Source organism: Nelumbo lutea, chromosome 8 (assembly GCF_056320005.1).
Source record: "Nelumbo lutea isolate HS-2025 chromosome 8, American lotus-T2T, whole genome shotgun sequence".
Lineage (NCBI taxonomy): Eukaryota > Viridiplantae > Streptophyta > Magnoliopsida > Proteales > Nelumbonaceae > Nelumbo > Nelumbo lutea.
Genome location: NC_142691.1, coordinates 21,211,817 through 21,236,804, shown reverse-complemented (window position 1 = coordinate 21,236,804; position 24,988 = coordinate 21,211,817). Strand labels below are relative to the sequence as shown.

At 37.2% G+C, this 24,988-nt stretch overlaps 2 protein-coding genes and 1 pseudogene across 2 annotated transcripts; 1 reads left to right on the top strand and 2 right to left on the bottom strand.

Moving 5' to 3' along the window:
* Positions 1-764: 764 nt before the first annotated feature.
* On the bottom strand, positions 765-12,283 carry CLPB4 (casein lytic proteinase B4). Its single transcript, XM_088956694.1, has 10 exons — positions 11,761-12,283; positions 11,376-11,594; positions 11,063-11,300; positions 10,087-10,282; positions 5,706-5,760; positions 5,395-5,545; positions 4,265-4,573; positions 2,991-3,256; positions 1,970-2,899; positions 765-1,378 (listed from the first exon to the last, which is right to left on the bottom strand). The coding sequence occupies exons 1-10, from the start codon at positions 12,061-12,063 to the stop codon at positions 1,067-1,069; spliced, it is 2,979 nt and encodes a 992-aa protein (XP_088812820.1). The 5' UTR covers positions 12,064-12,283; the 3' UTR covers positions 765-1,066.
* A 1,424-nt stretch (positions 12,284-13,707) lies between these two features.
* On the bottom strand, positions 13,708-14,746 carry LOC148843269 (receptor protein kinase-like protein ZAR1; annotated as a pseudogene).
* A 5,377-nt stretch (positions 14,747-20,123) lies between these two features.
* On the top strand, positions 20,124-21,666 carry LOC148843268 (RTF2 RING-finger protein). Its single transcript, XM_088959342.1, has one exon. The coding sequence runs from the start codon at positions 20,353-20,355 to the stop codon at positions 21,499-21,501; it is 1,149 nt and encodes a 382-aa protein (XP_088815468.1). The 5' UTR covers positions 20,124-20,352; the 3' UTR covers positions 21,502-21,666.
* The last annotated feature ends 3,322 nt before the right edge of the window (positions 21,667-24,988 follow it).

The window sequence follows — 24,988 nt, the reverse complement described above, 5'->3', positions numbered from 1 at the left end:
TGATCCCACTAGACTTAAACGTACCTCTATCAATGAAACAATTCATTTAAATTTTTAAAAATTCTATTTTGCCCTTCTAAACAAGAAATAGAAGAGAGAGAAGTGAGGTGGAAGAAGGGATAAACACTTGAATTATTAGGAGATACATGTTATAGTCACTTACCTTCGTTAAACAGTTACATTATTAAAGGCATATAGATCGGCAATGCAATTCAATAAGTCCTTTGTTAATCTCTTTAGGCTATGTTTGGTTTGAAGGAAAAAGTAGGGAAAGGAAGGGAAATATAAGGAAACCTTTACAAATCTTGTATAGGTTTCCTTACCTCTTTCCATTCCTTTCCATACTTTTTCCTTCAAACCAAACATAGCCTTAATGTCTAGTAGTTCCATCAGCAAAGATCTCCAATTTCATGCTTTACTAAACTTCCAACTTGCCCCTATTTCATGGTTTATTTCCTGATACTCAGCACTGATTTTTCTTTCGTGCCTTTCGCCTTAATGTCTAGTAGTTCCATCAGCAAAGATCTCCAATTTCATGCTTTACTAAACTTCCAACTTGCCCCTATTTCATGGTTTATTTCCTGATACTCAGCACTGATTTTTCTTTCGTGCCTTTCGAAATTTCACTTCAAATGCATTAGGTGTTATTCATTAGAGCATAAAAGATAACAGTACAAGGTGCTGGATATGGCAACAGGCAAAACCACCTGGTCGCAACCAAGCTACAACCTAGAATTGCACAAGGTGAAACCAACAACAGAATGTATTTGTCAATACCATTCCACAACTGGTTTCCTTTTTCAGAGAATTTCTTTTCCTGAATCTTTAAGGCTACATTTTTCTGGAAGTCACATGTATAATTCCCTTTTAGTTGACAACCCATTAAAACTTGGCATCTAAAGCCTGATTGAGCATCATGAGAAGTGAAAAACAGATAAAGGGAAAAAGAAAATAAAAATAAAGGAAGACCCCCAGTAAGTTGAAGTAGCCGGTATCCACAGCCAGTTTGGACACATGAAATGGAAACATCTCATTTTAATCTTGCAGAGCATTTGAATACACAGCATCAGTCATTGACGACCATAGCATCCATAGGAGAATTGGTTTCCAATTTCTTGATAACCAATCTGCTATGAGGAGGAAGATCCTTTGCTGACGGAGACATATCAGCATCAACAACAACAGAGTCGTCTTCTTTAAAGTTTCCTCGCAAGACCCCCATTGCAATTTCATTCTCAACCATCTGTTGTATTACCCTCTTAACTGGCCTTGCTCCATAATTTGGATCAAAGCCGAGGGTACCTAGGAGATCAACAGCTTCACGTGTGTAATGGAGATCAATCTTCCTTTGTTTAAGCCTGTCTTTCAGACGATTAAGCTGAAAGGAGGGGGAAAACATACATGAGAAAATATCTCTGGAAGTATTAGAAAAGCATTAAATGGCAAATAAATAAATGAAGTTCCCAGGTGAATTTTCTCGGATCAAGGATTTTGTATGAATTGGTGAAAGAACAATCAATACTACAAACTAAGTCAATTGCTGGAAAAAAAATGTAAATAAGCCCTTATATCAATGAATTCAGAGAAAAGAATCAGCTGAGATTTCTCTAAAAGAGTAAAAAACAGAGGCATGCAATTTCATGACGACCATAGGAATGAATTGGGCAACAAGGCCAAACTCAAGCTTTTACTGGTCATTGGTTTGGAGAAAATAGGCCCAAGTTTATTATGACCCGGGTTCCAAGTAGGTTCAGCTTTGAATGTCCAGTCAAACTGGGGCCAAGCTTAGTTGACTCCTAAATGTGGATCAGAGGGTTACACCACAGCTCAAAGACCTCAAAATTGTAGGTATATCATCTTAAGGAATAGCATAACAATCCTCGTGGGGATTTTCTTTGGGCATTCTGAAATCATATTGACCACTTTGGGGAAAATATCAACAGCAAACAATCAGGCTTGAAGAAATTACCTGTATCTCCACAATCCTACCAATCTCCTTTGAGTCCAGTGGCTGGAAAACAATATACTCATCAATCCGGTTCATGAACTCAGGACGAAAAGTCTGTCTTGCCAACTCTACAACCTGCCTTTTCATCATATCATACACTGCATCCTTGGTATCCTTTGTGTTTCTAAGTGTTTCAAGGATATAATGGGATCCAAGGTTTGAAGTCATTATCACAACACAGTTTGTAAAACTAACTGTCCTGCCCTGTGAATCAGTTATCCTTCCATCATCCAATAGCTGTAATAGAATATTAAAAACATCTTGATGTGCCTTCTCAATCTCATCAAACAGGACAACAGAATATGGCCTTCTACGAACCACTTCAGTCAGCTGCCCACCTTCTTCATAACCAACATAGCCAGGTGGAGCACCTACCAAGCGTGCAACTGCATGTTTCTCCATGTATTCACTCATGTCAATCCTTACAAGTGCATTCTCTGTGTTGAAAAGGTATCCTGCAAGGGCCTTTGCAAGCTCCGTCTTACCAACCCCAGTTGGGCCCATGAACATGAAGCTTGCTATAGGCCTGTTTGGGTCTGATAGTCCAGCTCTTGAACGTCGGATTGCATCAGCCACCGATTTGACAGCAATATCTTGACCAACAACCCTCTTGTGAAGAACCCCTTCTAGCAAGACTAGCTTGTCCCTCTCTGACTGCTGCAGGTTTGACAATGGGATGCCAGTCCACTTGCTCACAATTTCAGCAATATCAAGGTCAGAGACCTCTTCCCTAAGCATGGAATTACCAGACTTCTGAAAGTCAGAGAGGTTCTTCTCAGCCTCTTCCAACTGGCGCTGAAGAGACATCAAGGTTCCATACTTTAGTTCAGCAGCACGGTTCAAATCATACTCCCTCTCAGCAGCCTCCATCTCAAGGTTAACTCTATCAATCTACAATACAATTTACAAGAGATACATCAGGTGAAAAATTCTATGAAGATATTACTGAAAAGTTCCATATCAAACTAATGAGAAGCCCTACCTCCTCTTTAATTGATCGTATACGAGTCATAAGTGACTTCTCATGTTCCCATTGTTCTGTGAGTTCTTTCTGTTTCTGTTTGAGGGAGTCTAAATCATGTTCCAGCTTGCTTAACCGTTCTTTGGAGGCTTTATCAGTATCATTTTTCAGGGATAGCTTCTCCATCTCTAACTTTAGCACAGACCTGTCTACTTCATCCAATTCAGTGGGCTTCGAAGTGATCTCCATTTTAAGTTTTGCAGCTGCTTCATCAATGAGATCAATGGCTGCAGGAAAAAAAATAGTTGAATTCTGATTTACACCACAAATGGCTGTAGAGAATCATGTCAAATTCATAAAATATTAAATCCATAAGATTGACCATTCCATAAAGAATACCAATCGAGCAAGATACTCTGTTATCCATGAAAGACATTTTTTTTCTTGTATAGTTGTATTATGTTTAGGTGAACAATCGACCCACACATTGTGTGGACAAATACCAATTAAGAGTGTAAGGCCAATGCATACAGTAATAATCCAAATTTCAACAATTTTCTCAGAAACTAAGCACAGCCTAAAGGAAAGAACATGTTTTAACAAATCCAATATATGGTAATGATATTGTAATGTTATGCCAAATGTATTCAGACGATTTAACATCAATTGTCCAAAAGTTGGACAATTAAATTCATTTTTTATTGATAACATTGAATTTTATTTCTTGCGAAAAGGAATATTTACAAAATTGAAAGCGGATTTTTAGGCCATTATTCTACTTAACCCTTCCCTCCATATTTTGCTATGGCTTTTTTTTTCACATTCAGCTTTCATTGGTAATTCCCCAAAACATATATTCCCTATTGACCCCTTATCGAGCAAGTGAATCAACCAAGCAGTTTGCTGACTGTGGCATCCAATTTACTGAAACAACCATTTACCTTGTTAATTGTGTGATTTCCCTTAAAGCATGTTTATATTGTCAAGTACCTTGGCAGTCATTCTTTAACCAACCTAACACAGTTTTGAAGTATCCTTCCACCACTAGGCTTCTCATGGTCAACCTCTTGCCCAGCTTAAGACCTGCAGAACAGAAAACATCTCTATCCTTGTGGAATCCCCATTCTCCAATGCCTATTGGACCTTCAATTTTTTTTGATAGATCCTATTGGACCTTCATTGTCCATGCATTTGACACATGGACCATGTTTTTGGTATTTGATGAGGGACACACATCTTTGAATCACTCTTCCAACCAGAAAATTACCAACCATACTTATAGCACCACTATTTACCTTTGTCAGGTAAAAAACGCTCAGTAATGTACCGATCCGAAAGAACTGCTGCTGAAACAAGGGCACTATCTGATATTTTGACACCGTGGTGTAGCTCGTAACGTTCACGTAATCCACGAAGAATGGAAATTGTGTCTTCTACAGATGGCTGACCGCAGAACACCTGCTGGAATCTACGCTCCAGAGCAGGATCCTTTTCAATGTATTTTCGGTACTCATTCAATGTTGTTGCTCCTATACATCGGAGCTCACCTCGACCAAGCATCGGTTTCAATAAATTGCCAGCATCCATCGCCCCACTTGTGGCCCCTATAACAATCAGAAAGAAAACCACCATGATCAACAAATACTAACAAATGGAGAAAAATAAAATAAAACATAAGACAACAAGCTCACATTCGGCTAAATTAACACAATGAAGAGGAGAACAAATTATATGCTAATTCAAACATACTCTAATTGCTGCTTCTTCAGCCTCTACACATTTGTTGACTATCATCACAAGCTCAAAAGAAGAATAAAGAAAAAGAAAAATATGAACACTAGCCTTGCTACTGGATCTCATATACTTTTAGGCCAGGAGTTACACCTTAGATAATGCAGATTATTCTTGACAAAAGCAGAATTTTCTACTAGTAAACAGAAGAGTCCTTTTTACCCAGGAAACAACATGAGCAACAAGAAAAGAGCTTGATGAATTAAAAAGGATTTGAGATTTATCGAATGAATAATTACTCTGCATTCTCTTAGAAGTTCAAAAAATACATTGTCTATAAAACAATAATTAATAAAAGCAATTCAAGATTGGAGTAGTTTCAGGCACAGAGACAATTGGGATATTTTTTCCATTTGTTCATTTTATGTAGGAATAGACATTATACTAAAGCATTACAACACAAGCTTTCTTATTAAAATTCTAAAGCTGAAAACAGAAGAATCAATGTGAAAAAAAATCAGGAAAACTTGTTGAGAAAAACATACCAATATCTACAAAAAGACAATTTATTTATAAGAAATCTTCAAGAAACATACCAATTATAAAAAATGAAATTTTCTAATTCTATAAAAACAGCTCGCCCACTATGACTAATAGGTGCTTTATAAAACTTTTAAAGTTACAGAACACAAACCTGCACCAACAACAGTGTGGATCTCATCAATAAATAAAATGATCTGCCCATTGGAAGCAGTGACTTCCTTCAAAACTGCTTTTAACCTTTCTTCAAAGTCTCCACGGAATTTAGCACCAGCAATAAGTGAGCCCATATCAAGTGAGATCAACTGCAGAGCACAAGAAATGAGCAAACAACTACCAAAATAAATCAATCTACCAAAAGAATTTCCTTTTCTGGAAAACAAAATTGCACTTAGAGAAAACAACTAACAGAAAAAATTAAATGTACTTAAAGTGACCCAACAACTAAAGTGAAAAGCGCACAACCTTCCGATTCAGTAGAGGTTCAGGAACATCCCCCCGAACAATCCTTTGAGCTAATCTGCAAGACAAACAAAATGTTTAAGACTATATATGTCAGGTAAGAAAGGAAGCATCAGAAATAGGTCCACAACATCTATTCGACACATATTTATCAAGGCAATTTTCCAGGTAAGAGCATTGCCATTTGAAATAACCAAATTCTTATGGAAGCCAGAACTCAGGAATTGGTCCACAACATCTATTCGACACATATTTTATCAAGCCAGAACTCAGGAAACTGGATTGATACAAATTACTTAGTTGGTCATGCCAAGAACTTGGGTACACAAGAACATATAATGATAATTTATCTCAGGTTTAGCATATCTTTTAGCGTGTCATTGTAAATGCCTTTGCAATTGCATGGTCTAGCATGTCTTTTTTTTACTTTAAGAAGCTAATACCAGTTAGAGAATCAATTGATTAGATGTGTACGTTCTTTTACTTATGCAGACTTATTTTGTTCTTATTCGCATGCTCACTTTATTCTTATATTGATGAATTAAATATGGGTCCATACTGCATTTTGATGAAGACAATAAAAAATTAAAAAAAAAAAAATCACCCATTGTTGATCCCAGCTATCTGGGGTCTTGAGAGAGGTAGACCTGATATGAACCTAACCTTTGACAATTTTTTGCACAAAGAAGCCACTCTCAGATTTGAACCCACATTCTCATACTTGTCAGCAAGAGGTTTTACCATTACACCAAGCAGTGGCCCCAATTTCGATGAAAAAGCAAATTTGTACTATACTTCTATATGGTTTAGGAAACATTATTCAGGTCTATGGTATATCAAATCCCATGATACCTAAATGCCTGTATAAGGATGCTCTGTAGTGTTTTTTTTTTGGGTAAAATTAAATTCATTAAAGAACCAAACAATACGAAACACTACAGCAAACCAAACCTACAACACAACACACCAACCTAAAACTAACAAATATCAAAAGGCCCAAGATCTTTCTGAATACAACCCAGAAGCCAAGAAATTGGGGAAAGCAATGGGTTCACCAATTCAACAAAACCTTTTTGAGCTGCTTCATGAGCAGCAGCATTCCCGACTAACTTAACAAAGCAAAGCTTAATGTTAATCTGTAACTGATTAATCAAAACCATAATGTCCATCACAAAATTAAATTCAATTGGTGCTTCCTGTTGATAAGACCTTCAATGAGACTCCATTTGTCACTTTCAATAATGTGATTCACTCCCAGCCTTTTTAACATGAATAATAGCTCCTTGAGTGCCCACATATAAGCATGAAACGGGCAGCTAAGTGAACATCAACCACATTTTGCAGCAAACGAAAGAGCTATTGCAGTCATGGATCACAACACCATTTGGCCCTTCACCACTTCACTTGGAAACCCTATCATTATTTTCCTTCAGTCACCCACCCTCAGGAGGGTGCTGTATAATGTCAGATGCTTTAATTTTTAGTGTAAATGTTATATCTGACGCCATGTCCTTGCCATATCTGGGCAATATATCCCACCATCTCCTGCTTTCAAGATCTAGAATGAAGGCACTTCTCCAAGTTCTCAGGCACTGATCTCCAAAGGAATTAAAAGGATTTTCTGGTAATGAACTTCAAATAGGAGCTCCCTTGGTAATCCTGGGCCCACCAGGATAGAAGGGATTTTAACAAATACAGATTCATATTATGGATCTTCAGAAGTCCTAATATCAATTCTATAAAGGCTAGGGTATTGATCCTCCTCACGGGTTGGATTGGATTGCTAATATATTGTGCTTCATCCTTGGCTGTTGAAGGATATTCTGCTAACACCATCAGATGGAGAAGTGGGTGTGGCTAAGGTTTTTAGGAATTTAACCCACCACAACAATCAAATAAGAGTTTGTGTCCTCTTAAGGTAAAATAAATTTGGGTGTCCAGATAAATGTACTCGGCAGAAACAATTTAGCAAAATATGGTGTAGGAGGACTCAGTTATGTAAGCATGGCCCTATGCCCACCTAAGTTCCTTGTTTGAAGGACAAGGTTTCTAGTAGACATTTTGTATATTGTTGTACATGCTCTGATTTTCACATTTTGTGTGTACTTTCTCACAAAAAAAACCATCAACTTCATATCTTACTTTTCATGGTTCAGGAGCTTTTTTTTTTTATTTTTCTGGTAGGAAAACTTTGGGTAGGAAGAAGTAGGAACAAAATCCACTGACTTTACCAGTAGAGCCATCTGGCACCTGCAGTAGTGACTATTATAGTGATTCTATGATTGGATGTTGCTAATTCTACAAAAACAGCAGTATAATTCTGTAGTTAACTTTTTAAGTATTGTTCAGAAGTTATTCTATGCTTAGTATTGATCCCATTGAGGCAGAACGAGTCAGTTATGTCTCACATTGCTTTAGGCCTTAAAATTCAACATGGTTTATCTGAAATTTTGCCATCTTTTATAGAATAAATTTTAACTACATGTAGCAATTCTCAATCTGACACTTAGTAAATTTTGAAATGAATATTTAAAATAAATTCAAAATTTGTTGTTTATAGTAAATATTAGGGTAAAAGACTTAAACCTACCCTAAGGTTTAAGATAAATACTTATACCACCCCTATGCTTTCTGATTGGACTTAGACTTCCCCTATCAACAAGATATATCGTCATATTTAACAGATTCAATAAAATAACCTTTTTTCCCTTCTTTGTTCTTTAAATTTTTAAAGAAAACCACCGAATTGTAATCAAAGAAAAATATGGGACAGAACAAAGAAAGATAAGGCTTACGAAGAAGATCATCTATCTCAACTAGCACTTCCATGATGTTTTGAGAGATTAGAATCAAATACACATTTTTTAATTATAAACTTTGACATGGCCTCTGTTGCTTTAAACCAAGCCTGTTAGTCCATTGTTCAGAAATCAGAACCTCCTGATTTAATCATGGCTTATTTCATGAAATAGTGTCATGTTATCTTCTTTGATTGTTTTTACATCTTTTTTTTTTATAATTGATTGTTTTTACATCTTTACTACCATCATATCCTCCAACTATAATTCTAATTCAAGTATTTATTTATTTTGGTTTTTTTAGGTTTTTATATCAAAAGTAAGTTTAGGGACCTCTGACCTTTCCTTGCCCCATGCTCCACCAATCAGTCCATTTCCTGAGAAACAAACAAAAGAATTAATGTAATATGATATCAGGTGGCCAATGTTATCATTCAAAATCTTCTAGTTCCACCATTGCCAATCTTAGGTTCAGGTTCAGTAATGGGCCTGAGATTCAAGATTTGTGCAATTAGCATAGGTAGAATGTGCTGTAGTCCATCTGGCTAAGTTTGGATCAGTTACAAGTTTACAACACCTTCTATGAGTGTAAAGATGGTTTGCTTGATGTCACGTATGAATCTACCAGCATCTCTGTATCAAACCACGGTTTTGGAACCATGACAAGGTTCCTGATGATCAACTTTCTTTCTATATACTCAATGCGTTCAAGCCGCTAGCACTCCAAATCTAAATATTAGAATTTGAAATTGAAGGATCCGCTAACTATTTTGTTCATGACAAAGTAGCACCACCGCTAGCAAATATGCAAGTCATGGAAGATGCAAGAGGAACTCGAGGATATATTACTCCTGAATTATGCTCCAGGGGGACGAAGAAAGAATATATAGACGGGCAAAATTGGGTTTTGAAAAAAAAAATTAACTAGCACATAATGTGATGTACAAACAGATCTGGATGGAGTGTTAACGGAGGGGAAGTATTTGTCTAGTGACATCACTCAATGAGGGAGGTCTAAGTCCAATTTAAAAAAACAGGGAATGTTTCAGTATTTAGGAGAAACCTCAAGGGAGGTTTAAGCCTTTTACCTTAAATATTAAAGCTCCTATTAACTTCTCAGCTTTTGCTTTTCCCTCACCAATTGATAGCTTCTGAAGACTAATCCTAACAAATCAACATTTTGCACTGGCTGTCCTACTGAAGCTTTTCATCTTTTCTTTTCCCACTTGCTATCATTTTACATGGCCTTGTGGTTGATATGTCCATAAGCTCCACAAAGTTTCCAAACAAAAAGAAGCATCAATCTCATTATACAATTTTACAGGAAGTGATAGTTGGGACTAACATGGATTAATGGCCATTTTTTAGAGGAAATGGTAAAAAATCCTTAGAAGAATATGTTGTACAAATTTATTCAATTTGTTGGTGATTGATATAAGTTTAAATTTTCAATCAACTGGGTAAGAATAGATTTTTAGCATTAGATAAAATGGAACACATCAAAAAATTTTCCGAAGTACATATTAATGGATATTATGGGCACTAAATGAAACGGAAAAAACAAACTTTACTCTAAAAAAGCTTACCCTTCAGCAATTGCAGTTTTTCCAACACCAGGCTCACCAATGATGACAGGATTATTTTTGGTCCTCCTAGATAATATCTGGATACAACGTCGAATCTCGTCATCCCGACCAATAACTGGATCAAGTTTACCACGCCTAGCGAGTTCGGTCAAGTCGTTCCCATATTTTTCTAACGCCTCGTATTTTCCTTCAGGATCTACAGAACGAGAGAAAAAATATGCATGTGACTCTGATAAACTACTAAAGCAGAACCCAAGAGAACCTTACAATATATGTATACAACAAAACAATTAAAAAACATCCAAGAAATACAATATTGGAAAACTGCAAAAGAAATAAAAGCCCAACCCTAGGACCAAAAAGAAAAAGAAGATAAACTAGGAGCAAAAGACTACAGGAAACAGTTCATTGAATTTAAGATCATCAAAATTGAGATATCTATGTAGGCATACCCCCAAGGAAATTGACTTAAGTATTTATGGATTAAGACTTTAAGCTCCAGGGAACAGGGCATTTATCTTTTCACATCTTTAATCTAGAAGGGGGCCTTCCATATAATACCAAAATAATAGAAATCTTTAACTCAATCAGTAAAATGGTTCCACCTCACATCACCTAAATACAATAGCCATATATAGTTGTATAAGCAACTTGAGATAAGATATTAGATACTCTCCAGAGTGCAATTTCACACCCACACCGTTTTAGGAAAAAGGAAAAACATGAAAATCAGGATTGTATAGTCCACCTTCAGGTAGAGCAGTGGATGACATCACCACCGTTCACGAAAAGAGGCAGGTAAGATAATTGCTCCATTGTAAATGAAAACAACTAGATGCTACCAGAATTCCATCTTTGAAAAACTCTCAAATCTGATGCTATTTTACCAGAACTGCATATTTGAGGATAATGCACTACGCTTGTTGGTGTAAAAAGAAGCTTTTCAAGCAGAAAATTCAAACAAGAGAGTCAATACTTTGATCAGTTACTCGTTGATTTCCACGAACAGCTTGAACAGCATCCTTCAGTACCTTCTCACCAAGCTGGAGATTCTTGAATAACTGTTGTCCAAACCTTCTGTCCGAAAGGAATGCTAGCACCAAGTGCTCCACGGACAGGAAATCGTCACCAAATTCTTTCTTATACATTTTTGCCTTGTCCAACAGAGTCTTAAGATGAGAACCCAGTATAGGCCCGCTAGTGTCACCTGCAACCTGCTCATGAAATCCCTTAAAGTCATCAGAAATCCTCTCCGAATCTCTCATTTAAAATTAAGTAGAGATGGACACCTTAGGTTGTTGGTTGATAAAGTCATCTGTAGCCTGTAGAACTGATGTATTGTCAACGCCAGCCTTTGTGAAAATCCTCCGTGCCAGACCATCCCTTTGCTCCAGAAGAGCTTTCATTAAATGTTCAGATTCCACTACTTGTTGCTTGCTAATCCTTGCAGCATCGACAGCCCCAACAATTCCCTCCCATGCCATCTCAGTGTATTCCGACTGATTAATCTATTAGAAAATAAACAAACAGCGGCCGCATTCAAATTTCTACTCAGGTATTTAAAAACAATCGATCAAATTTCACCCTTTACAAAACAAACCCTACATCACTGAATCGACAACCCCAATACCCATTACAGAACCCGTTAAAATTATTGCAGAAAAAATAACAAACCTGTGAGGAGCTCCCGCTGGTGTACGAGGGGGAGGAAGTCTGGTATTGGCGGCTGAAACTTCTATTGATGTGGTTGACAGACTTCGGCAGTAATATCTTGTCAGCAACTCCATCTGCAATTCCGGCTGGTGCAGAAGAAGAATCGAGAAATGAGATACCATTCGAGGCGATTACCGCACGGGAGAGTTCAGTGGGGTTAGATGGTAAGGGCCGACGGTGGTGGAGAGAGGAGAAGCAACGGCTCTTCCCTGACTTCACAGCACCGTAGGCGGACCTTGCAAGCCTGGCCGTTCTGGCAGACATTTCGTTCGACGAATTGGGCCTCTGAGAAGAGCGGAACTTGGGATTCTCCGGTGGGTTTGCAGGCTTTAGGGTTCTTCTACTATGAAAATGGAACTATGATACTATCGTCAATGATCAAGACAATGGTTTCTATTTCCAATCGGCTGGCCTATTAAAGACGAAAATGGAACTATGATACTATCGTCATCCATTAAAAGAAAATACAATAAGGGTCTGTTTCGAAGGGGTTGAAGCTTTGATTGAATGCTGAGAATTTCTACCCAAAAAAGGGTAAAATACAAAAACCTCCCCCTGAAGTTTATGACAATCATAAAAACCTCTTCTATAATTTAACTTTAGCAAAAACCTCCCTACTATTTTCAGAAAAAATGATAAAAACCTTCCTTCTGTCAATGATCAAGACAAAAAACACTAAACTGATGAATTCCTTTTAAAATATCTATTTTACCCCTCTACCTGTGACGCATGACACAACACGAGTTCTCTCTCTGCAGTAGTGATCCCTTGGTTTCTATTTCCAATCGGCTCAATCATTTCTCCGGCGAGATCCCAGCATCACTTGGTGTCATATGCCGCCAGAGTCGCAATAGTCGGTTTGCTCATAAAAGAAAAGATTCAAAAAGTAGCAGTTGCACTAGTAAAGGAAAGTTGGGCGGTGGAGGTGAAGGCCAAAAATTGGGAGTGTGAAATCCTCCGGCGAAGCCTCAAACGTTGGTGCAGTTCTCCCAATTTTTAAAGAAACCGGGCTGTAAAGAGCTTCAGTGAAATAAAAGACAACTCTTTCTGTCGGATCGCTATGTTCGGACACTGATTCTCGGAGTTGAATAAGTGGTTTGACAGTTCGTTCGGGTGTAGAATCGGCCAATCGGGCACAGTCCAGGGGAGATTTCAGCAGCGGCGACTTAGATTCCGTTTCAGGTGATTAAGCTACGACAACAGCAACATCACTCACCCTGCTGAACAGCAGCGGATGAATCGCTATTGGGGAATCATCAGCTAGTGGTGGGGGTGGAGTGGAGGTGGTGGTGGCGAAAGCAATGGGGCTCACGTCTGGACTTGAGCTTTGAGCATGTTGGGATTTTTTCGGGATCTAAGAAGACAAGCCGATTGCGCAGTTACCAGTGAATTTGTTATCAGGAGGACGATAGGGGCCCTACATGGAATGAGTAAATTGAGGACTGCAGAACCGAAAACTCAAGAAACGATCAAATAAATGAGACAACATTAAAAGATCGTAGGGCCACAACGACCCCATCTCTTCAATCTATTCAACCAGGTAGATCCATCCCAAATGTGAGCCACAACAAACAACAATCCCCACCTCTTTAATCTGTAAATACCCTATTTCTTCCCGTCATCAGAAGAGATCAATCACCACCAAGGAGATTGATCAACCATCTCAATACTGACCACGTTCTATATCCAGTGGCCATATTCTCTTGTACGAAGTGCTCGTCGTTCATTCTCGTATGGTAGGACCTTGGACGTATGTTCACAAACAATAATATTATACGTGTGAGAATCTGTTGCACTTGCATTTAATGACTAAACATGTCCCATTACACGTGTGATGAAACACCTGTCACAAATTAAACGCAATTGTACGACAAGTGCAGCAGATCCAGACTCGAGAGAGTCTGAAACTCAAAAAACTGAATATGAAAAGAAGTTGAAGAAGAACTCACCGCGAAGAGTCGAAGCCAAATTGCCATTAGAGATGAAATCAGAGATGAGAAGCTTTTCATCAGAAGTACAATAATAAGCCCTTAATCTCACAATATTGGGGTGCTTATCCCGTCCGATCGCCTGTATTTCCGCTGCAAATTCTTTATACTCATGCCCTCCACCTTCACCTAATCTCCTCACCGCCGCCGAAACTCCATTACCCAACATCACCTTGTATACAATCCCCAATCTGCTCTTACCCAAAACATAAGCCAACAATCTCAGAAGCTCATTCAGTTCGGACGTGAACCCTTTATTGATCGCAACCAGACCACCTTCTCCTCCTTTATTACTTCCTGCCTTCTCATCGGACTCCAGCTCCAAATTGTCATTGCTCAGGAATGCATTCCAACAAGAGCAAGAAGACCATTTTTTCCTTCACCTCCACCGCCCAACTTTCCTTTACCAACTTTTTGAATCTTTCTTTTACAATATACATAGACGATGAGTAAACCGACTACTGCGACTCCGGCGGCATATGACACCACAATTAAGATTGGTAAACTTGTTTTCAATCCTATTTTTTGGATTGGTATCAAATACCACTGTCTGATTCTGGTTCACTGAGGTGTTCTTTTGGTGATTCCCGCTGCCAGGTTTCCAGAGAGGAAATCCGCACAAGCAGGGATTGTGGAGGAATGCGGACGGGCCTTGATTTGCAAAAGTTCTCTGAGGGATTTCTCCGGTGAGGTTGTTATGCCTGAGATTGAAGCTCACCGTCATTGGCAATCTCCCAAATGATGTTGGGATCTCGCTAGAGAAATGATTGAACCGACTAGAACTAGAAACGAAGGGATCGCCGCCGTAGAGAGAGAACTCGTGTTGTGCCATGCGTCGTAGTTAGAGGGGTAAAATTGGTATTTTGAAAAAAAAATTTATAATCAGTTTAACGTTAGTTTAACGTTTTTCGTCTTGATCACCGACGGATGGGAGGTTTTTATCGGTTTTTTTAAATAGAAGGGAGGTTTTTGTTAAAGTTAAACTGTAAGGGAGGTTTTTATGATTGTTAGAAATTTTAGGGGAAGTTTTTGTATTTAACCCAAAAAGAACTTATAGAAGCTTTGATTCAATTATTATTCTTGCCCAAGATGAAATTCTAAAATGAACAAGAATGGATAAAAAAAAGGCAGAATGAAAAAATGTTGTCACAAATCAAACACTTTTGTAAAAATACTTTTGAGAAAATGCTTTTATAAAAGTACTTTTATAAAAGTGCTTTTGTAAAAATACTTATATAAAAGTACTTTTATAAAAATGTTTTTATAAAAGTATTTTTATAAAAATGTTTTTGCAATAGTACTTTTATAAAAGTTCTTTTATAATAGTGCTTTCATAAAAGTGCATTTATGTAAACGTACTTTTATAAATTTGCTTTCATAAAAGTACTACGGTAGTGCACTAGTAAACATCTATGGAAGTAGTTTTGTAGGCATATTTTCCTCAAAGAATGAAAAGGAGCAAGATGGGGTATGATTATTTTTCATGCTGCAAGTTACTTCAATTTTTGTGCTATGGGCTGATTTTTCATTCTAAAAAGAATGTGGCCCGTGGCAAGAATTTTGTAACTAAACACTCTAATGCTATTCATTCTTGCTCATTCTTACCTAGAAGGGAAATTGTCTAAAACTCACCATGATTTTTCAGCATCTCTTAAACTCACCATAACTTTTCAAAATGTCTAAAACTCACCATGTCACTAACTTGACGTTAAACAAACTAACAGGTGTTAATATATTATCATTTTACCCTTCATAGAAAAATATAAAACATATACATATATTTTAATATTTTAACTAAAAAGACATGAAAAAAGGAAAAAGTTCAAAAAAAAAAGTTTTCAAATATAAAATACATAAAAACACAAAAATTACAAAAATATATATAAAAAATTATAGAAATTACAAACAAAATAAAAAATTATTTTTAAATTATAGAAATTATAGAAATTTAAAAACAAAAATCAAAAAATAAAAATTGTAGAAAAATCACAAAAAAATATAGAAAAACACATAAATTGAAAATAAATAACTAAAAAATACAATTAATTTATAAATTGTAGAAAATAGAAAAATGTAAAAAAATAGAAATTATAAAAAACATTGGGAATTATAACAAAACACTAAAAATGCAAAAAAAAACAAGAAAATGATACATTTTTCAAAACAATCAATTACAAAAACACATAGAGTGATAAAATTTTAAAAATTGATATATATATATATCAACTAAAAAAGTAGAAATTTCAGAAAAAAAGAAATGCTCATTTTAAAATATATATTAGAAAAAATAATAAATTGTAGACAAAATAATAAATTATAAAAAATTTTAGCAAAATCAAACAAAAATTAGACATTGCATCCAAGGAATATTGCAATAATTTTTCAAAAAATATTTCAAACAATTAGATAAAAATTTACAAAAACATTTGTACATAAATTCGTAAAGCCCTCAATGGAGATTTACTTCGAAATTCAAGTTGCAAAAGTTTACAATATATTGCACATATTTTAAAACACTAGAAATCTCTGAAATTTCTGATCATTGTATTCATTCCACCAAATCTTCAAACCAGAAATATAAGTGAGTGAGAGAGGGATAGTGGTGGTGCGGCAATGACTTTCAAATAGTAGATCTAAGCGATAGAGAAAGAGAGGGTCATGGTGGTGTGGTGCCCACATACTATATATCTGAGCAAGAGAGGGTGATGTGACGTCTAGGAGATCTAAGTGAAGAGAGGGCAGTGTGACGCCCACCTACTATAGATCTAAGTGAGGGAGGGGGGTGTGACATCTTGAAGACCTGAGCAAAGAGAGGGCGGTGCAGCACCCATCTACTATAGATCTAAACAAGAGAGTGTGGTGCAACATCTACCTTGGAGATTTGAGTGAAGAGAGAGAGAGAGAGAGAGAGAGAGACTATGAATGACTAGAAGATCTGAGCAAGATGGGTCAGTGCGGCATCTGGAGACCTGAACGAAGAGAGAGAGAGATGACCGGTGCAACATCTAAAGACCCGAGCGGTTGGAAGATCTGAGTGAGATGGTTGGTGCAACATCTAGAGACTCGAGCGGAGGGAGGGGAGAGAGTGAGAGAGAGAGAGAGAGGGAGAGAGTTTTGGGAGAAAAATTCTGACCCTAAATGAGCCTTTTTCTCTAATTTGCTAGTTAGGGGTAGAATAAATCTAACCCTAAATTAGAGGATTTCGATTTTCTTTCTTTCCTCTTAGGTTTTCTTTTGTGAAATTTGGATTTTCTCCTTGTATGTGTTGGTTTAGTACTCGTGAGTTCAGGACCTACCCCAAACTGGTAGCAAAAACCTCCTAATTCTTTTTTGGAGTTAGTCTTTTCTCTTTTGATCTACCTTTTTAGGCATAAGTCATTGCATAAGTCCAATCCTATGTGTTTTACTATCTGGAGTAAATACCCAAGCATAATGGATATATTGGATTCTCCCTCCACCTAGACTTCTGAGGTGGTTCTTGACTTTTTCAGTGAATGATAAGGAAAGGCCTGAAATAAATTGTTCTTTCCAATAGGGCTCACTTGAATTAGTTAGCCTATGTACTTTGGACAGAAATACATCATTATACCATCTAAAATCATATAATGTTTTACACTTAAGATTTATAAGTTGTTCACTTATCCTTTACACTAAAGTGGTGACTGCATTTGAATTGGTTGGCCTTGACTTAAGACTATTTCTCCATCTTCATCTCTTTTTACCAAATTTACAATATAATCTCTTTCGGCTTGGGAAAGGTAATTGTTCCACCATCCTTTAAGTTTCCTTGTAAAGCATTCAGTCATTATAGTGGTAATTATTTTTTCTTCATTTCCAACCAACTTGCTAGCACTGGCATATATTGTCATGTGATGGATTATTTCATGAATTTGGTACTCAATTTTCCTATCTAAATTTCACTCATAAAATGTATTTCCATCATAACTTACATGAGGTCTTATAGGTTCTTCAAAGAGTAAGTCTACTAGGGTATGCCTGGGGTAATAAGGCTTTTTTACTTTTATATGAAAGTTTATTTAGCTTCATTGACGGTGTATCAGATTTTGTTTCTATCTCTGATTCTTTGCTTATTAAATCTATAGAATGAGTGTTAGATTTTTCTTATTCTTCCTTCAGGTTTTTATTAGATGTTTTTAAAGATTATCCTTTTTCCCATTTGGTGTTCTGGAACAAAATCATTTTATTTGCTATGTCTTTGTAGCTCATTTTGGACAAGTCTAACATAGCTCATTTGATCCTCATATCTCGAGGTTCTCACACCATTCCCATAGGCTTTTCCTTTTTAATTATTGTTGTTCTTTGATTGGAGACTTCTAAGGAGCTCAACAGGGCTTCAATTCGATTTGTTTGTTTGCCTAAGACATTCAGGTATATATTTGTATAATTGTTTTGTTATATTATTTAGGAATAGTGTTTTGGTATCACCTTTTCGACTTCTTTTATTATAGAAGATTTTTTTATTGACAGGCGATAAGCTCTTCTTTCCCTATTTTTATTGCTTCAAAAGGAGGATGTACTGATTCTACAATTTTACCTGTAGAAGCGGTTTTCCATACTTTTGAAAGTTTATTTGTTACACATAACTCTAATTCTTCTTCTGGGGGTTTTATATTTTTAAATTGATTTTGTTGTATAAACCGATTCCAAAAAGGAATATTTTCCTTAGCTTCTATCATGTCTATGCACCAGAGTTCTCTAGTATGATCTCTCTCAAATTTAGAGAAAATTTCAAAAAACCATTTCTTTCTTATTGGTTGGGAATTAAAGTTGAGCCTAATAAGGTCTATATCTATTTGGAATTTTTCCTCAACTCTTAAAAGTTTAATTTCAAAGTCTGCCTTTGTTGGTTCATAGGACTTTATAGAGGAGACTTGATTATGGGTTGTGTGATAAGCCGATGATGATGCATCAACTATTGGTGTTTCATATGTGGCATATATTATACCTGGAGGGGGGGTGATTTTGTTAGATCCACCGACCTTCTAGAATAAGAAGATCCCACTTCTAATAGTTCTGTATATGAAGGTCTTGATGAAGCTAAGGCTCTTCTAAACCATAACTCTATAGATCCGTCTTGCTCACTGAATGTCAAAGCTAATTCAGTGGATTCCACGGGTCTGGGAGGCTCGGCATTGGCTATTAGCCACCTATCTGGTAATTTTACATCTTTCTACATAATTTGTCTAGGGATTGTGATGTTATTTCTAGCATTCGTTTGAAACAAAGTTGTCATTCCCCTTGTTCATGTTATCATAGTATTAGGACAAATGGTATTCATAGTCTTGAAGATCTGAGCGAGATGGTCGGTGCGGCATCTGGAGACTAGAGAGAGAGAGAGAGAGAATTTCAAGAGAACAAATCTAACCCTAAATGAGCCTTTTTCTCTAATTCGCCAGCCGGGGGCAATTTGGTCATGAGAATTGTATCTATGCTGACATGGACAACTTCTGTTAGTGAATATTGGTGATGCTCTAACGGAAAGTGAGTTTTGAAAAATAAAAACTCACTAACATTGTGAGTTTTAGACATTTTGAAAAGTTAAGGTGAGTTTAAGAGAAATGTTGAAAAGTCATGATGAGTTTTAGACAATTTTCCTGCCCATAATGAGCAAGAATTAAAAGAATGAGGCCCAAAACAGTGAACCAAACATGGCGTAAGGGACGGGTTAAGCCTTGCTCCATATCTCCTCTTCATTTAGTCCGAGCACATCGGGTTCAGACTACACTAGACCAGATCTGTTGGTATTTAGACCTGTTCATGGGCCGGATAGCCCGATGAGCCAACCCGATCTAAGTTGGGCTTGGACAAGATTTTAGATCCGCGGGCTCGGGATCAGGCCTAAAATATCAAGCCTGACTTTTTTTCGGGCCAAGCTCGGGCCCGATGAGCCAACCCGATCTAAGTTGGGCTTGGACAAGATTTTAGATCCGCGGGCTCGGGATCAGGCCTAAAATATCAAGCCTGACTTTTTTTCGGGCCAAGCTCGGGCCTTCTCAAAAAAGCCCAAGCTTGACTTGATAATGTATTATATTAATAAAAATATATTTTATATAATAAAAAATATATATAATATATTTTTCTTCTATTTTTTAAGTAATAATGAGACTTTTCATTATTTTTTTAGGTTTTGAGGTTTTTTAGTATAAATAAAACAACTTTTAATTGAATTAAAAAGATCTTTTTTTTTTGTTTTCCAAATTTTTAGTCGGTCTCGGGCTTGGGCCCGGGCTTCGGGCTTTATAGTCGGGCCGGGCTCGGGTTCGGACCTGAACATTTTCTGTTAATGTAGAGGCAAGTGAACAGGTCAATTGGTATCCCAAACCCAAGCAACCAAACGGACCTTAAACGATAAGAAATTACCGACCTGATACCTGTGGCAAATCTACACGTATTTTCTCGGTTCCGACTTCCTAGTTCAGATCCAAGACGAACTTCGGACTCCAGGAAAACGCATAAATAGGGAGGAGGAGTTCTTTCTAGGATCAGAATCCAATCCAACACCAGAATTCGGAAAAGTCCCCTCATCGTTCAAAAAGTGAAAACCATGGAACCCCAGAGCGAATTCCAGGTATTCGTTCAATCTCCAGAGTTCCAAATCCCATGCCATGCCCTGACCGTAAACCCTAATCAGACCTTCCACCATCTCAAGCTTTCCTTCATCTCTCCAACCGCGCCCCGGGAAACCCTGGATTCCCTATTCTTTTCCTTCTCGGGCAAGCCCCTCCTTGACTCCTCCACCCTCCTCGATTCCAGAATCCTCCCTTTCTCCACCCTAACTCTCCTAACCAGGCTTCGCGGCGGCGGAGGAGATGGCGGCGCAACCGGTGCAGAATCTCGCGACTGCTATCTCAAGATGTACGCCTCGAAGAAGCCCGATAAGGTCGACCCCAACGAGACCAGGTTATCGCGGTGGACGACTTGCGCTCTTTCGTTTGAGCCTCTCAAGCATCCTTGCGTCGTCGATCGACTTGGGAATGTTTTCAATAAGCAGCCGCTTGTCGAGGCTTTGCTAGAGAGGAAATTGCCGAAGGAGTTTGGGCATATTAAAGGGCTAAAGGATATGGTCCCAATTGAACTTTCTCCGATTCCGGGAGTGAAGTATGACGATGGTATCAGCTTCATGACGAGGTTTCAGTGCCCAATTACGGGTCTCGAGTTTAATGGAAAGTATAAGTTCTTTGCACTGCGCAGCTGCGGGCATGTATTGAGCGCCAAGGCTTTGAAAGAAGTCAAGTCGTCGACTTGTCTTGTTTGCCATCGGAAGTTCTCCGAGTCGGATAAGATTGTGATCAATGGGACTGCAGAGGAAGTGACAGCATTGAGAGAAAGGATGGAAGAGGAGAAGGCGAAGTTGAGAGAGAAGAAAGAGAAGAAGGCGAAGAATGGCGAATTGGGTGTTAATGGGTCGGAAGGAGGTTGCCTGGATTCTTCGCGGTTGAGCGGTACAAAGCATGCTATTGATGACAGGAATGTGGAGAAGGCTTCAGTAAAACTTGAAGGAAATGGGAAAATTGTGAATGCAGGTGTTACTGCAAAGGGAGCGACCAATGGTTCAGTTAAAAAGTTCAAAGCAACTGATATTGCGCCACCTAATGCTACCAAGGAAGTGTATGCATCTATTTTCACTTCGTCGAGGAAATCAGATTTTAAAGAGACTTATACTTGCAGATCTCTCCCGCTAGGAAGAAACTGATCGTAGGTTCCAAAGGGTGGTGATGCGATGCCTTCTTTGTGTGGTGATCTTTTCTTTTATCTTATTTGGCTCTCTTGTAATTTGCAGTCTAATAGGTACAATGTTGACAACATCTTTTGTATACAATATTGGATTTGATCGAATGATAATTTGTATCTTATTCAATGGGTTTTCATGGATGGAATTCAACATTTACTGAATCTTTTTTACTGTTAATTCTTGAATGAAAAAAATTTGCCATATAATTTATCCTAGACAGGTATGAAACCAAGAATTGATTTTTGATATCCTAGACAGAACTTTGCCATATAATTTATCTGAGCTGGGAGCAGTTTGAACAAAAAATTTCTAATAAATTAAGCTTTCCATTCCATAATCACGCCCACAAAACACACAAACATAAAATCTAAAAAAGAAAAAAAAATGCGAAAAGAAACAGCAGAGAGCAGATAGTATGAACGGATACTCCATACTCCATACAAGAAAAGAGACCGTTCAAATATAAGAAGAGAACCACCCCAGGGAATGATGTCTCAGACCTTTTCTTTGTTCCACAAGTTTCTTTGACCCTACTCCACAAGTGTGTGCAATATCCTAGCTGATCTTCTTTTTCTTTGACCTTATTCATAAGCTTAGCAAGGCTTCAAGTGACTTCTACTGTCTTAATCTATATTGATGCTCATCTATTCCTGTTAGACAATTCTTAATGTAACCTTGACACATGGAATCCGCTAATGTACATCCTTGTCCATGGGTTGCATTCATTTTCTCTTGATGATTGAAACTAATGTTAGTCCAATTAGGTTAAATTTAACTTTCCCATGCCTTAAAACTATCATATTTGCAGTTGTAAATTTCCTTATCTCGTAAACAACGTCAAGGTGGAGGTTGCTGTCAAATATACAATTGATGAGGGCTTATTTTCCTTTGGTCTTATTTTTCCTCCATTTATCATTCTTTCCAAGGGTGCAATAAGTTGGCATCTTAGGCCCCATTTGGCATTGTTCCTGCCTATTCCTGTTCTTGAGAAATTTCTGTTCCAGAACAGAAATGGAATTTCTGGTTTTTGGATACGCTATTAATCTTAAGATTAGTTTTTCAAATCCATACTTAACAAGCCCTCATAAAAGTAATAAAAAAGGACCACACAGAAATGATGTCTTCCAATTTGCAAGAAAACCGGTTGAAAAATGCGACCGATCGAACGATTGCAGCCTGGTTGAAGCTCTTCAAAGGCTTGAGAATGCGTCGGCGGTAGGAAGAAGAACCCCACTAAGATTGACTAGGGCTACCTTATGGCTAAAAAGTTACGAAATTACGATTGTAACCCCACTCAACACATGGGGAACCTATACACATGTTCGTTACTTAACAATGACATCGTGGGAATAGCATGTTCTAGTTTCTCGTTCCTGTGGAGTGCCGTCCTGGTCACTCCAAAAAAAGGAGCTAGGAACATGCCATTCCCACTCCAAAAGAATCTGGTTATTTATTTACATTTTTTATAAGTAAATAATTTATTTTCAAAGGAGGGAGAACTTCCCTAAAAAAAGTAGTTACTTGAGATCCATTGACTTAGTTTTACTGGTGTATCATTTTTTAGCTTTTATTGGAAGTATATCCCTTTCTACAAAACCATTTTCCTGGATGATCTACTTCCATTGATACTATAAACCCTTCAAAGATATTTCAATGTTCCAGCCAAACGGACAAGCACAAAGTCAGAGAGATCATTCTCCAAAGGATCTTGTCCCTACTAATAAGTTCCTGAGATGACCACGAGGACAACAGGCCTGCCAAGTCTTCTATCCTAACCTACTTACACACCGGAGAAAACATCACTGCGTTTTCTTTTAACATGAACCAATTCTCTTATTTCTCAATCAAGTTCAACATATTTTATCAATAAAAGATACAGCAAAGCAGAGTGACAATGGGATCCATAGCAGTGATTTAAAACGCACGCCTAGGTGCTTAGGCGAGGCACATTTTAAGGTATGCGCCTCGTTTAGGCCCCAGGTGCAACACTTTCAAATGGCATGTGCCTGGTGTGCCTGGTGCGCCTGGTGTGCCTGGTGCGCTTAGTGCACCTTGCGCTTCAGCTCAGGTGTGCACCTTTTCAAAATTTGTGCCTTTTTTTTCTATTTTTTAAGCCTAGTGGTCGGGCTAGGGGCAGACGACCAAGCCCCTTGAGGCAAACCCAAACAAGTCAATGTTAAGGTCTTATATTCTTAATTCCTATTTGCTAATGTTGTTTATTCATTTATAGAATTATAAAATCATTTTTTTTGTAGGGATTAAGAATTTAAGACCTTAACATGGAGTTGTTTGGGCTTGCTTCGAGGGGCTTGGTACAAGGGCAACTCATAGAATCAGGAACGAAAGATGCTTGACTATCTATTTGAAATAATGCAATTGGGAAAGAAATAAAGAAATTAAAAGTTAGAGATGCTTGAATATGTTCTGTATGCTATTTTTTATTTTATTTTTGCATTTTCACTTTGAATATGTTTTATATGTTATGTTTGTATATTTTAATTGAGTTTATAGGATTTTTAAAACATTTAGTTTAAAATTAAAGTTAATTAATAATATTTTTAACATTTTCTTAATTTATTTTTGAGCTTTTTTTTGCATTTTTTTTCAATTTTTTTGAATAAAAAAAATGGTCATTGTTTTTTTCTTGCACCTTGTGGTTTTAAAGCATTGATCCTTAGAGTGACAATGGTTTACAGATTTAGGAACCCTCAAAATTATGATTTTTGAATCAAGTAAAAACTTAGAATAATTTTTGAACCCATGCAAGATTTGGTGGTCAAGTTTTTACTGATTTTAATGATTTGATTTCTGAAAGGCGAGGCAGGAATGGAAGCTGATCATGTTGGGTTAAAAGGGTTTCTGGACTTTCAATAACGGAAAAAAGAGATTCAAGTGGATGACACAAGATATGGAAGTGTGTTTCAGTTGGTGGGCTAAAAGGGGAGCAAATGGTCTTGCTGATGTCAGCAAAACAAGGGGTGGGGAGGAACCAGTTGTTATGGGCTCAATTGTAACAGTTTTTGTCTGTAGAGTTAAGAAAATTTACCTCTCCCTATCTTGTAAGTATTAAATATTTCTAATGAAATTCTGTTATTGATAACTCATCAAAAAAATTCTGTTATTGATAAAAAAAGACTGGAAGTTGTTCATGTTGGCAAATACAGGGCTTTGATCAAAGTGGTCTCTTTATTTCCACATTCCACATGCGTTTATCTATGGTTTTGGAGGATAACCCATTTAGGAAGCCCAACATTTTAATGCTTTTTCTCTTTATTACCAGAAAAGATAATTTAAATGAAACAATTCACAGCTGTCCCATTGTTGAAATGGTATGAGCCTGCAAGAGTCTTCTGATATTTATGATGTTAGAGAATATATTGTTCATGAAATCCAATGGAATTTTTTTTTGAAAGCATGCTAGTTAAAAAATTTGAATTCAAACCAAAAT

What these genes read in the sequence shown, in the direction of transcription:
- LOC148843268 (XM_088959342.1), top strand. Translation starts at nt 20,353, where the DNA reads ATGGAACCCCAGAGCGAATTCCAGGTATTCGTTCAATCTCCAGAGTTC.
- CLPB4 (XM_088956694.1), bottom strand. Translation starts at nt 12,063, where the DNA reads ATGTCTGCCAGAACGGCCAGGCTTGCAAGGTCCGCCTACGGTGCTGTG. An exon ending in GCGTTTTTTACCTGACAAAG is followed by an intron (nt 3,257 to 4,264) that starts GTAAATAGTGGT and finishes TTTTTCCTGCAG; the next exon opens with CCATTGATCTCATTGATGAA. An exon ending in TACGATCAATTAAAGAGGAG is followed by an intron (nt 2,900 to 2,990) that starts GTAGGGCTTCTC and finishes ATTGTATTGTAG; the next exon opens with ATTGATAGAGTTAACCTTGA.